The following is a 15,466-nucleotide window of genomic DNA, read 5'->3' as shown; positions in this document are numbered from 1 at the left end:
AAACGTCAAAAAGCATGTTGTTTTGACGTTGTATTTGTGTTGTAGAATATTGGTTCGGAAATGACCAAATTTCAATGGTCAAATCAACGTCACAAGCCAACATTGATTAAACGTCGTCAAAAAGCATGTTGTTACAATGTTGTATTTGTGTTGTGGAATATTGATTGGGAAATGACCAAAATTCAATGGTGAAATCAACGTCACAACCTGACATTGAATAAATGTCAAAAAGCATGTAGTTTTGATGATGTATTTGTGTTGTAGAATGTTGTTTGGGAAATGACCAAAATTCAATGGTCAAATCAACGTCACAACCTGACATTGAATAAACGTCAAAAAGCAAGTTGTTTCAACGTTGTTTTTGTGTTGTAGAATATTGGTTCGGAAATGATCAAATTCCAATAATCAAATCAACGTTAGAACGTCACAACCTGACATTGAATAATCGTCAAAAAGCATGTTGTTTTGACGTTGTATTTGTGTTGTAGAATATTGGTTCGGAAATGACCAAGTTTCGACGGTCAAATCAACGTCACAACCCAAAATTGATTAAACGTCGTCAAAAAGCATGTTGTTACAATGTTGTATTTGTGTTGCGGAATTTTAATTGGGAAATGACCAAAATTCAATGGTGAAATCAACGTCACAACCTGACATTGAATAAACGTCAAAAAGCATGTAGTTTTGATGATGTATTTGTGTTGTAGAATGTTGTTTGGGAAATGACCAAAATTCAATGGTCAAATCAACGTCACAACCTGACATTGAATAAACGTCGCCGAAAAGCATGTTGTTACAACATATTTGTGTTGTAGTATTTTGGTTGGGAAATGACCAAAATTCAATGGTCAAATCAACGTCGGAACCCAACATTGATCAAACGTCGTCAAAAAGCATGTTGTTTCGACGTTGTATTTGTGTAGTAGAATATTGTTTGGGAAATGACCAAATTTCAATGGTCAAATCAACGTCACAACATGACATTGAATAAACGTCAAAAAGCATGTTGTTTCAACGTTGTTTTTGTGTTGTAGAATATTGGTTCGGAAATGACCAAATTCCAATAGTCAAATCAACGTTAGAACGTCACAACCTGACATTCAATAAACATTGTCAACAAGCATGTTGTTTCAACATTATGTTTGAGTTGCTCAACATCAGGACCTAATTCAACAAGTTCTCAACGTTGTTTCAATGTCTTGTGCCTGCTGGGGAGCTGATTATTATAACTGTTGTCTGGTTGTTATATCTTGTTTTATTATGAAATGTCTGCGTCTCGCTAACAGTTGCATATCCAAGACATTAAATAGCAGGAGTGTATAGTTTATTGTGTGTTGTTTTGGTTTTTGATGCGCCCCAGAAAGTGTTAATACAGTAGGTATTGCACTTATTACACAGCAGCTGTTTAAATCTAACATGCATCTTCGTTGTATTTTTCATTAACACATTCGGAGGTGTTAAAATCGCCATGCAAAATCGCTAATGCTAATCTGTAGCATGTCAATAGCAAAGCCAGGCGTCAAGGTACCGATCTTACGTAAATCGGTTTCCGTTACGGCTGGCGGAATTCAATATGTACTACTTTTAAGTAGAAATGGCTACAGTGTAGGATTTTAGCATTCATGCGCAAGTACGAGCCAGTCTGCCCCACAACAAGAGGATAGAGAAAAATAGGGAACTTATTGATGACAACTTTGGAATACAATTGAATAAACTACAACTTTTGCGCGACTTTAGATGTAAATGTCTCCCCAACATTCGGTTTGGATTGGGAATGGTAAGTGCTCAAATCATCGCCGGGGCTTTTACGCACCAAAAGTGATAAGAGGACGCAATTTTATTTGGGAACTAAGCAATAATTGAAGGGATATTTTCCGAAATTTCCAAATATTATAACTTACAGTAGGGAAGCTATTCATATGGCCCCCCATTACAGGGTGGATCTTGCGTAAGAGGAGGGGTTTGGGGGGGTTTAATAATTTTGCAATGCAGTCTGCTGAAAATTATGGAAAGCGCCACTGTGCATAGCAACTGACGCTGTGGCCAAAGTTGGAATTGCACGCCCCACATTTGTCACGTTTCATATGTCAGGTAAACCGCAACAAATGGGGCCATATGAATCCCCTTCCTACTATAATTGTTTAACTTTAATAATGGTTTGGTGTGCATGAGAAAGTGGAAAGGAAAATGTGTATGTAGAGGTTGCCCTCTTGTGGGTTCTTCAGACCACCACCCACTGCCAGGAGAGCCAGGAATTCCGGGTATAACACTGTTTTATTTTCATAAAAGTATTTTGCTTTCCAGCAAACTGTCTTTCTCTCCTGCGTCCACTCAGCAGCACCTCCAACTCCAACTACTCGTCTCATCACGGCTGCTGTTAATAAAGGCAACAGGTGGTTAGATAACAAGGCCCACCTGGGCCATCTACGCACCTGTCGCTGTCTTCGAGGCCGGTCCTGGCAACTCCCCGTTCCGCGGCAGGCCCGCAGGCCACGCCCCCCTCCACAGTGTATTATAAATATTTAGTAAAGTTCAACACCTGCAACACAGCAGCAACAGAACCAATGTTGTAATAAACTGCTCAGTCAGCATTAATATTGCTGATGTGTACATTCTAAATAACAGCTGTGTAGGGAAGACACCTTCACTATGTTGTCAAAAGTATTTGGCCACCCATCCAAATGATCAGAATCAGGTGTCCTAATCACTTGGCCCGGCCACAGGTGTATAAAATCAAGCACTTAGGCATGGAGACTGTTTCTACAAACATTTGTGAAAGAATGGGCCGCTCTCAGTGATTTCCAGCGTGGAACTGTCATAGGATGCCACCTGTGCAACAAATCCAGTCGTGAAATGTCCTCGCTCCTAAATATTCCAAATCAACTGTCGGTTTTATTACAAGAAAATGGAAGAGTTTTGGAACAACAGCAACTCAGCCACGAAGTGGTAGACCACGTAAACTGACAGAGAGGGGTCAGCGGATGCTGAAGCGCATAGTGCAAAGAGACTTTCTGCACAGTCAGTTGCTACAGAGCTCCAAACTTCATGTGATTTTCCAATTAGCCCACACAGTCTCCATGGCCGAGCAGCTGCATCTAAGGCATACATCACCAAGTCCAATGCAAAGCGTGGGATGCAGTGGTGTAAAGCACGTCGCCACTGGACTATAGAGCAGTGGAGACGCCTTCTCTGGAGTGATTAATCACGCTTTTCCATCTGGCAATCTGATGGATGATGGATGAGTCTGGGTTTGGAGGTTACCAGGAGAACGCTACATTTCGGACTGTGAAATTTGGTGGAGGAGGAATTATGGTGTGGGGTTGTGTTTCAGGAGTTGGGCTTGGCCCCTTAGTTCCAGTGAAATTAACTTTGAATGCTCCAGGATACCAAAACATTTTGGACAATTCCATGCTCCCAACCTTGTGGGAACAGTTTGGAGCGGGCCCCTTCCTCTTCCAACATGACTCTGCACCAGTGCACAAAGCAAGGTCCATAAAGACATGGATGACATAGTCTGGTGTGGATGAACTTGACTGGCCTGCACAGAGTCCTGACCTGAATCCGATAGAACACCTTTGGGATGAATTAGAACGGCGACTGAGAGCCAGGCCTTCTCGACCAACATCAGTGTGTGACCTCACCAATGTGCTTTTGGAAGAATGGTGGAAAATTCCTATAAACACACTCCGCAACCTTGTGGACAGCCTTCCCAGAAGAGTTGACGCTGTAATAGCTGCAAAAGGTGGACCGACATCATATTGAACCCTATGGGTTAGGAATGGGGTGGCACTTCAAGTTCATATGTGAGTCAAGGCAGGTGGCCAAATACTTTTGGCAATACAGTGTATTTTAGGTATGCTGACTATTCATGATGCTTCCAATGTAGCTACTGCCATCTTGTGGAGTTTATTTAAATAAGCTATATCGAGAGGTTGCCTACAGCCACATATGACTGTATTAGATATATTTGACGTGGGACTTCAGCCTGACAAATGTGTGTTGTGACCGTCATTTGGTGGAGTCACCTCATTGCAAAACAGCTTTTCTGTCTTTGCAAATAAACAACAAGGTTGGCAACAGGAGTAGCAGGGTGACCTCCCTCCTTCTAAACAACGAGACGAGCAGTGACTCAGGGTCCTCGCCCTTCTTGTTCCTCACCCCGCCCCATGCAAAGGAAGCAGCTCCTCAGGTTGTTTTTGTTGGGATTCAGGTTTCGCATGCACACACGCCTCAGGCTGCGCACAATCACACTGCACACCTGTATGTGTCCTCCACAGGACCTGCGTCCTCTGCAGTGGACAATTCTTTTTGATAAACTTCTCTTACAAAATAGCCCTGTTATGCAAAAAATGCAAAAACTTTTTCTTATTTTAATTTTTTATTAATCAATCCAACAAAATAACACACAACAATACCACGACAATACAAATCCAATTCCAAAACCAAACCCGGCCCAGCAAAACCCAGAATAGCAATCAACAGAGCAATCGAGAGGACACACAAACATGACAAAAAACTATCCAAAAGATGTCATGTTCAAACACTGATGACATCTATTAAACAGACAAGAAGCAAGGAATCATGCAGAGACAGAGTTAAATTTTGCTCAATGAGGAGAGACGTTTTTGGGCTGTACTCTAGTTACAGATCCAAACTACGCTCTAAAGTCCTGCCCACGTGCTCCTCTATTTATTTGGGAGGTCCCTGGTTACATCACTGAGGTAATCTCAGCAGCCCCAGTTAGACACAATATATGACTATTAATGAAATGCAAATGTGCTGACACTTGTGATATCGCCCTGTCTCTGCTCTGTCTGCGTCACAGCACTCGATGTTCGCCCTTGGCAGTCAGCTAGCCGATTCTGGACACAAACACAGATACGAGACGATGTCCCTTTCCACAGATAGAAAAGTACAACTTCCGCACAATTGATAATAACTATAGCAACGGCCTTTAAGCATAAGAGTTGTGTGATTATTTACACGTAATTATTCTAACAAAAGTCAATCAATCAATCAATGTTTATTTATATAGCCCTAAATCACAAGTGTCTCAAAGGGCTGCACAAGCCACAACGACATCCGCGGTTCAGCGCCCACATAAGGGCAAGGAAAAACTCACAACCCAGTGGGACGTCGATGAGAATGACGATGAGAAACTTTGAAGAGGACCGCAGATGGGAGACCAGATGCAATGGACGTCGAGTGGGTCTGACATAATATTGTGAAAGTCCAGTCCATAGTGGATCTAACATAATAGTGAGAGTCCAGTCCATAGTGGGACCATCCTGAGCGGAGACGGGTCAGCAGCGCAGAGATGTCCCCAACCGATGCACAGGCGAGCGGTCCACCCCGTGTCCCGACTCTGGACAGCCAGCACTTCATCCATGGCCATCGGACCTGTGCCCCCCCCCCCCCCCCCCCCCCACACACACAAGGGAGAGGGGGGCAGAGAAGAAAAGAAAAGAAACGGCAGATCAACTGGTCTAAAAAGGGGGTCTATTTAAAGGCTAGAGTATACAAAGTAGTCAAACAAAAATGAGTAATATCAACAACAGTATCAATATTAATAACAATTCCATTATAGCAGTAATTAGAAATCCCTAATTGACATTATCATTACAGCCATTTATAAAAAAAAAAAAATAAAAACATTAAAATTTTTTTTACAATAGTGTCCAATATTTTCAACAAAGAAAAATAAGTCATAATTTAGGTTCATTTAATAGCTTGTCATAAAGGACTGTTATATAACAGTAGTAATCTAGCATTGCACAATCACACAAAACAAAACACACTCCGGCTGTTTTGTTGTCGAGGATTCCCACTCCATTCCTGGTGTGACGTCACCCCCCCCTGGATTATAATCCACCACTTTTATAGATCGATTTTCTCTTCTTCTGTGGTTTCATCCCACGGCTGTGCGAATCAGACTCGACCCGCTCCTCCACGACACGCCAACCTTTTGACTGACAACCCTCTGCGCCAATAGCCTTTGAGACCCTCCCCCGGTGCCCTGCCCCTAAACCAATCAGGACGAGAATGGGGCGGAGCCCGACGTGGGCCTGACTTTCAAGCTTGGTTGCGGAGGAAATGCCCAGGATGGGATACTGTGAGTTTTACTGGACACATTTATTCATATTTTTCATTGCAATGTCATTTATTTATTCATACTATATACTCGCTTGGAACGTTAGCGGTGATATGTGTAATGTCCTCACGGCGACGGCGCTACATGTTTGCTTGCGTAGCTAAAATGCTTTGTAAAGTAGTCCAAGCAGAAGAGAACAACGGTGATTTTCGGACTATTGTTACTATTGTTAATAATTCTACTCAGTCAGTGATGCTACGTTGCTAATATTAGATAAGCGCTCCATAGCTGCTTTGCCACTCGTCTTTTTAAGTGTATTAATATCACTAACTTGCTCGCTTTTAAGTTGCATTCTCTCAATTATTTAGCTTGTAGGCATCAGCAATGTTTTTAAAGCACATGCAGTGTTTGAATTTGGGTGTACTTTGAGGCAAAACTTGTTTTACAGGACTAGTTTTTGTTGGAACGCACCTACATTGGCTTTTTTTTAATATTGTTTTAATATTATTTTATTGCAGATACTGAAAGAATTGATGCTGGACCACAAGTGGACGTTTAAACGGATACTTCTCGCCTGCCACACCCTTTCAAAAGCAAAATACCTATTATTTTTCTTCAAAATAACGGAATGGATTTGGAGAAGACTTAAAGTGGATGTTGTTGCCAAGTGACGTGTTGCCAAACGCTTAAGTGTCAACTTTGCCAACTTTTTTTTTTCTTCTTCTTCCTGGGACCACATCAAGTCAAGAGGAAGGGAATTTATTATAACTTGGAGGCAAAATGGATCAAGCCAGCGGCGGGGACGACCCCAGTAAACCTTCTAAAAAGAGGTCCAGTGAGGATGAAGGCAGGAATAAAAAACTGGTAGGTATTTGTTCGGAGTCTTAGTCCAGAGATTTATTGTCGTTATTGCATTAGTTTTGTAATCCGAACTACACTGATATTGTTTCTCAATCGTGTTTTTAGCGCAGCATGACACTGAAATAGCCATCGATGCGTTGCCATCGCTGCATTATCCACCCAAAGTGCACTGCAGCTAATAGATTTCATATTTGCACTAAAGAGATGGAGGACACAACGTCCACAGTCTCCAAAAGCTATTTGAAATGTGGACTCGTCAGACCACAGAACACTTTTACACTTTGCATCAGTCCATCATAGATGAGCTCGGGCTCAGCGAAGCCGGCGGCGTTTCTGGGTGTTGTTGATAACTGCCTTTGGTTTTGCATAGTGGAGTTTTAACTTGTACTTTCAGATGTAGCGACAAACTGTAGTTACTGACAGTGGTTTTCTGAAGTGTTCCTGAGCCCATGTGGTGATATCCTTTACACACTGATGTCTCTTTTTGATGCAGTACCGCCTAAGGCAGGGGTCGGCAACCCGCGTCTTCTTTGACCACTCTGATGCGGCTCAGCTGCATACTTGCGGACCCTCCCGATTTTCCCGGGAGACTTCCAGATTTCAGTGCCTCTCCCAGAAATCTCCCGGGGCAAATATCCTCCGATTTTCACCCTAACAACAATAATAAGGGCGTGACGTATTGTTACAGCATTTAACGCCCTCTACAACCTGTACAAACAGCGTGTCAGCCCAGCCACATGTTGTATGCAGCTTCTGCTTGCACACGTAAGTGACAGCAAGGCATACTTGGTCAACAGCCATACAGGTCACACTGAGGGTGGCCGTATAAAACAACTTTAACACTCTTACTAATATGCGCCACACTGTGAGTCAAAACCGAACAAGAATGACCAACACATTTCGGGAGAACATCTGCACCGTAACACAACATAAGCACAACAGAACAAATACCCAGAATCCCATGCAGCCCTAACTCTTCCGGGCTACATTATACACCCCCGCTACCACCAAATCCTGCCCCCCCACACATCAACCCCCCCTCCGTGCATCGGTTGAGGTGGGCGGAGTTTGGTGGTAGCGGGGGTATAACTTGGAGGCAAAATGGATCAAGCCAGCGGTGGGGACGACCCCAGTAAACCTTCTAAAAAGAGGTCCAGTGAGGATGAAAGCAGGAATAAAAAACTTTTAGGTATTTGTTTGGAGTTGCATGCAGTTGACGCAACGAGAGTCTTAGTCCAGAGATTTATTGTCGTTATTGCATTAGTTTTGTAATCCGAACTACACTGATATTGTTTCTCAATCGTGTTTTTAGTGCAGCATTACACTGAAATAGCTATTGATGCGTTGCCATCGCTGCGTAATGCGCCCAAAGTGCACTGCCGCTAATAGATTTCATAGTTGCACTAAAGAGGTGCAGTGTTTTAACCTTACGCTGCCATCTGCACTTAGTGTGCATCATGTGAGGATCCCTTTCAATTTGTTCCCCCCTGAAAGTACTGCCTTGTTGTGACAGTTGCTTCGCCAGGGTTTTTCGTAACACAAGTTTGTTGACTCATGGCTTTTGCGGCGGGATTCTGTCTGTGGCAGAAGTGCTCTGTAAATGAGGCCTGGGCCGATGAAAATTTTTTGCTAGTCGATATTTTGACCAACGTATTATTGCCATTATTTTGATCAGACCAAATGAACCATTGATGTACTGATAATACATAATAATAGTGCATGTGTATCCTTTCAAATGCCATAAACTTGTATTTATCATCTACTTTAACACTGTAATTGGAATGAAAATATTTAAATCGCCAAGTTAAATAAAACAAAAAATAACATTAAAAAAACACTTTGTCTGTTAGCAGCATTTTGCACTTGAATAAAAATGACAACCAAAAGCAATACAATGTCTTAAGGAGGGATTTGGTGGGGGCTTCAAATATACACAACCATACCAATAAATAAAATAGCTAAATAAAGTATTGACAAAGAAACACTTCAGTATAGGTGGAGTTGGACATTACTTAACTGACAATCAAGGTAGGACTTTAATAAAGAAACGTGCAACGTAACAATATACAAACCTCGTTTCCATATGAGTTAGGAAATTGTGTTAGATGTAAATATAAACAGAATACAATAATTTGCAAATCATTTTCAACCCATATTCAGTTGAATATGCTACAAAGACAACATATTTGATGTTCAAACTGATAAACATTTTTTTTTTTGTGCAAATAATCATTAACTTTAGAATTTGATGCCAGCAACACGTGACAAAGAAGTTGGGAAAGGTGGCAATAAATACTGATAAAGTTGAGGAATGCTCATCAAACACTTATTTGGAGCATCCCACAGGTGAACAGGCAAATTGGGAACAGGTGGGTGCCATGATTGAGTATAAAAGTAGATTCCATGAAATGCTCAGTCATTCACAAACAAGGATGGGGCGAGGGTCACCACTTTGTCAACAAATGCCTGAGCAAATTGTTGAACAGTTTAAGAAAAACCTTTCTCAATGAGCTATTGCAAGGAATTTAGGGATTTCACCATCTATGGTGCGTAATATCATCAAAGGGTTCAGAGAATCTGGAGAAATCACTGCACGTAAGCAGCTAAGCCCGTGACCTTCGATCCCTCAGGCTGTACTGCATCAACAACCGACATCAGTGTGCAAAGGATATCACCACATGGGCTCAGGAACACTTCAGAAAACCACTGTCAGTAACTACATTTGGTCGCTACATGTGTAAGTGCAAGTTAAAACTCTCCTATGCAAGGCGAAAACCGTTTATCAACAACACCCAGAAACGCCGTCGGCTGCGCTGGGCCTAAGGTGGACTGATTGATACAAAGTGTAAAAGTGTTCTGTGGTCTGACGAGTCCACATTTCAAATTGTTTTTGGAAACTGTGAATGTCCTGTCCTCCGGACCAAAGAGGAAAAGAACCATCCGGATTGTTAAAGGCGCAAAGTTGAAAAGCCAGCATCTGTGATGGTATGGGGGTGTATTAGTGCCCAAGACATGAGTAACTTACACATCTGTGAAGGCACCATTAATGCTGAAAGGTACACACAGGTTTTGGAGCAACATATGTTGCCATCCAAGCAACGTTACCATGGACGCCCCTGCTTATTTCAGCCAGACAATGCCAAGCCACGTGCCTTCATAGTAAAAGAGTGCAGGTACTAGACTGGCCTGCCTGTAGTCCAGACCTGTCTCCCATTGAAAATGTGTGGCGCATTATGAAGCCTAAAATACCACAGCGGAGACCCCCGGACTGTTGAACAACTTAAGCTGTACATCAAGCAAGAATGGGAAAGAATTCCACCTGACAAGCTTGAAAAATGTGTCTCCTCAGTTCCCAAACGTTTACTGAGTGTTGTTAAAAGAAAAGGCCATGTAACACAGTGGTGAACATGCCCTTTCCCTACTACTTTGGCGTGTGTTGCAGCCATGAAATTCTAAGTTAATTATTATTTGCACAAAAAAAATAAAGTTTATGAGTTTGAACATCAAATATCTTGTCTTTGTAGTGCATTCAACTGAATATGGGTTGAAAAGGATTTGCAAATCATTGTATACCGTTTATATTTACATCTAACGCAATTTCCCAACTCATATGGAAACAGGGTTTGTAAACACTACAGTTTATGAACTGAAATATTCCCACACTGGTGCTGTGGCATTTGGTTTTGTCATCTATTTTTTCCATGTTATCTGCTACATGCTAAGTAGTTGCACTGTGTGATGCTAGCGGACCAGCAGGCCCCATGTGGCTGCACAGAGAGTCAAAGACACTTAATGAGAACAAGATAATTCACCCCCTTCTTTTCATTCCGCTTCGGCACAAATGCGCGTAGCGGCTAAAAGCGACGAAAAACGTGAATACTCTTGAAGCATGCACACAGACATTTATTGATGCTGGAAAACTTACCAACTTAAATTTTTTATTTATCGTCAGTTAATTGACGGATCGAATATCAGCTTACTTTAGATAGCCTACTTTTTGTTTTGTTTATGTATTTACATGGAGCATGGCCACAGTAGTTTATTGAAGTGCAGAAAGTAGTAGAATAGTCCATATAATAGAACATTTACCTACCGTATTTTTCGGAGTATAAGTCGCACGGGCCGAAAATGCATAATAAAGAATGAAAAAAACCCATATATAAGTCGCACTAGAGTATAAGTCGCATTTTTTGGGGAAATGTATTTAATAAAACCCAACACCAAGAATCGACATTTGAAAGGCAATTTAAAATAAATAAAGAATAGTGAACAACAGGCTGAGTAAGTGTACGTTATATGAGGCATAAATAACCAACTGAGAACGTGCCTGGTATGTTAACGTAACATATTATGGTAAGAGTCATTCAAATAACTATAACATATAGAACATGCTATACGTTTACCAAACAATCTGTCACTCCTAATCGCTAAATCCTATGAAATCTTCTTCCTCTGTGTCGCTTCTAAACAACTCTGCCAACTCCAAAGGTAGACAATACGCCGCCTTCTCTTCTATCGGTACGTCGCTTACGTCAGAGTCATCGTCAGTTGCAGTTCCAATTATTCCAGCCTTTCTGAATCCGGAAAGGATGGTTTCAGTTGTCACTGAAGCCCATGCTTTGTAGATCCATCCAATGACATCCAGAAAAGTTGCATGGCGCATTCTCCCGGTTGCCATGAAGCTGTGTATTTTACGGTAATGTGTTAATAATTTCACACATAAGTCGCTCCAGAGTGTAAGTCGCACCACCGGCAAAACTATGGAAAAAAACTGCGACTTATAATCCAAACAATGTGGTACTAACCATATGATACAATACATATATTAATTATGGATGTGCACAATTCTTATCAGTGAAGGGGGCTTTGTTGCGCAGCAAGTCTTTGATTGTGATGAGACCGAAAAATATGCCAGAGCGGACCTTTTAATACCGGAACACAAGCCGATGAAAGATCGCCTCACACTGCTAGTTTGTGCTAACCCGAGTGGCAACTACGTGAAGCTAGTGGTACGAAACTCCCAGAGTGTTCAAAAATGCCCAAAAAATTTCCAGACACAAGATAAAATTATCTTCTTTTTTGTTTTTTTTTAATTTTGAGGCGTACCAACCAGACTTGTGTGTTTGTGTGTGCATGTTGATATTTTAGCTTGCTGTAATATTGTTGTGTTGTTTGGTTATCATTTATTATTGTTTTTTATATATATATATATATATATATATATATATATATATATATTAGGGCTGCAACTAACGATTAATTTGATAATCGAGTAATCTGTTGATTATTACTTTGATTAATCGATTAATAATCGGATAAGAGAACTACATTTCTATCCTTTCCAGTATTTTATTGAAAAAAAAACCCCAACATACTGGCACCATACTTATTTTGATTATTGTTTCTCAGCTGTTTGTACATGTTGCAGTTTATAGTTTTATTAAAAATAAGTAAATAAAAAAATAAATAAAAATTGCCTTTGCACATGCGCATAGCATAGATCCAACGAATCGATGACTACCGTAAATTAATCGCCAACTATTTTATAATCGATTTTTATCGATTTAATCGATTAGTTGTTGCAGCCCTTATATATATATATATATATATATATATATATATATATATATATATATGTATGTATATATACCGTATATATACTGTATATCCAATCCGCAAAATGGACAAGGGGTAGAAAATGGATGGACATATATTTATGTATTCATATAATATATAGTGTTTTCTGTTTTTTACTAATATAGGGACTTTTCGAGGCTAGAACCAATTATTCATGTTTATATTGATTCTAATGATGAACCAATTGAGTTCGTAAATCAAGGTTCCACTGTATATCAGAATCTGCTTTATTGACCAAGTATGTTTAACAAAAGGAATTTGACTTGGTAGACTGTGCTCGCTTTGTTTAGTGTCAACAATAAATATTAACAATGAACTAAATAACGATTAACTATATATATATATATATATATATATATATATATATATATATATATAAACAAGTACTTATTTCACAGCGTTTATGAGATTGATAGCCTGGTGGAAGAAACTGTTCTTATGATGGGTTGTTTTGCCGTACAGTGATATAAATTATATTATATATATTAATGATATATATATAAAATAGTAAAAAAGAAACAGTTGAAACAATCAGTAATTTTACCAAATATTCAGCCAAGATAATATAGTCAAATGTCTATCCTTAATAATGGCCCAAAAATAATTTATATTTGCTTTTACCAGAATACATTTAAATATATTTTTCGTCATGTTTCACCGAAAAATAAAAACATCCAAAATACGGGATGTAAAAATAATACACTTCAGCTTTACAGAAGCCACGTCCGTTCTGAATGCAATCTTTGTGGTATCGATGTCTACTGCTACTCATAGCGTTACCAGATCAGTTGTAGCAAAGATAATTACAACCGTCTCGTGTGTAGGTGTGCGGCATTTATTTCTTCAGGCCCTTTCAAGCAGACGCCACACTTTGAGTCAGCAACCGAGAGTGTTGTTAGGTTATCCTCTCCCTGGTCGTTCTTATGTCAACATTGTCTGTTATGATGCAAAACATTTCAAACCTTTAACAAGGCGCCCTCTTTTGTCTTCCCTTTTCATGTGGCGGCTATACTGTACCACTGTAAATCATATATGTGGTGAATGCGAGCAGCTGCGCACACACACACACACACACACACACACACACACACACACACACACACACACACACACACACACACACACACACACACACACACACACACACACACACACACACACATTCTTGTATTGGTTACCTTCTTTTTATCTATCTTTCTAGATGTATAAAGATTTGTACTTACAACATTAATACATAATATACATACCGGTACTATGCAAATATAAAAAAGCTTGTTAAAAATTAGTTGGAATTTCACAAGAAAAAGCTCACAATTTCACAAGAAAAACTTAGAATTTTGGTAGTATTATAACACAAGTTGTCATTTTACTAAAACGCAAGTCAAAAGAAAAACTGAACATTTGTGCAACATTATGATAAAAGTTGGAATTTTACTTAATAACACTCTCAATTTTATAGGGCTGCAACAACTAATCGATTAAAATCGATTATAAAAATAGTTGCCGATTAATTTAGTCATCGATTTGTTGTATCTATGCTATGCGCATGCGCAGAGGCTTTTTTATAAAAAAAAAATTTATTTTTATTTTTTTAATAAACCTTTATTTATAAACTGCAACATTTACAAACAGCTGAGAAACAATAATCAAAATAAGTATGGTGCCAGTATGGTGTTTTTTTTCCAATAAAATACTGGATAGGATAGAAACGTAGTTTGTCTCTTTTATCCGATTATTAATCGATTAATCAAAGTAATAATCGACAGATTAATCGATTATCAAATTAATCGTTAGTTGCAGCCCTACAATTTTACAAGAAAAGCTTACAATTTTGGCAATTTTATGAAAAGAGAAGTAATTTTCCTCGACAAAAGTCACAATTTTATAAAAAAAAAATTAAAATTTGGACTATATTATAATAATAATCAGAATTTTACTTGGCAAAATGATGATAAAAGTCATAATTTTACTCACAAAATATCATTATTTTACAAGAACAACAAAAAAATTGGCAATATTGTGATTACATGACAAATGTCACCATTTTACATGAAAAAGTAATAATTTTACATGAAAAAGTAATAATTTTAAAGTTAAAGTTAAAGTTAAAGCACCAATGATTGTCACACACACACTAGGTGTGGCGAGATTACATGCCAGCAACATGTAATCTTGTTGCTGGCATGTTAATCTTGTGGTGTTTTGTCCTTAAAGGTTTTTCACCTACTAAAGAAGCTAAAGGCTACTAAAGGCTACTAAAGACAGCTAATGACAGCTAAAGAAAGTATTGCAATATTACAGAAACAGAAAGAATATGAGACATTGTTCCCAAGTTTATAAGAAAAAAGTCGACACATTGTGAGAAAAAGACTGCTTTTAGTAAATTTTTAAACGTTTAAATTTTTTTTATCTACTTCAAGTTATTACAGTATGTCTCTATATACATATTTATTTATTTAAAAAATAATAATTTTGGCCAAAGGGTGCGAATTTAAATTTCTTACACACACTTGTGATTACATATGTTGATCGGAGGGGTAGCACTTCAAATTTTTACACACACTTGTTATTACATATGTTGGCCAGAGGGGTAGCACTTCAAATTTTTACACACTCTTGTTATTTCATATGTTGACCAGTGGGGGAGCACTTTTAAAACCGACACACAGTTAATTTGAAAAATCTTTCCTTTTTGGGACCACCCTAGTTTTGATAGATTTCACCACGAGGGGGGGGCAAATGAGAGCTCTATTTTTTGTTTTTTGTAATGTGTTTAAAGCCGATGACAAATGAGTGACGGACCCCAGATGGTCCCTGTGCCGCACTTTGGGCAACCCAGCTGTAAAAGCTAACTGTTAATGGCCACTAGAGTCTTAG

General features: G+C 39.3%; 1 protein-coding gene across 4 annotated transcripts in view; it reads left to right on the top strand.

Annotated features, from left to right (window-relative positions):
- The first annotated feature begins 6,057 nt into the window (after window positions 1-6,057).
- diaph2 (diaphanous-related formin 2) overlaps window positions 6,058-15,466 on the top strand; it is a 1,014,494-nt gene continuing 1,005,085 nt past the window's right edge. For all 4 annotated transcript variants that reach the window (XM_061976707.1, XM_061976705.1, XM_061976704.1 and 1 more), the window contains exons 1-2: window positions 6,058-6,112; window positions 6,610-6,955. In XM_061976707.1, the coding sequence (XP_061832691.1) occupies window positions 6,872-6,955 (84 nt within the window). In that variant the 5' untranslated portion in view covers window positions 6,058-6,112; window positions 6,610-6,871. The remainder of the gene's footprint in view (window positions 6,113-6,609; window positions 6,956-15,466) is intronic.

This window comes from Nerophis lumbriciformis, linkage group LG16 (genome assembly GCF_033978685.3).
Source record: "Nerophis lumbriciformis linkage group LG16, RoL_Nlum_v2.1, whole genome shotgun sequence".
In the NCBI taxonomy this organism is placed as follows: domain Eukaryota; kingdom Metazoa; phylum Chordata; class Actinopteri; order Syngnathiformes; family Syngnathidae; genus Nerophis; species Nerophis lumbriciformis.
Note: the sequence above shows the minus strand (reverse complement) of the source record. Positions and strands in the feature narration are given on the sequence as shown.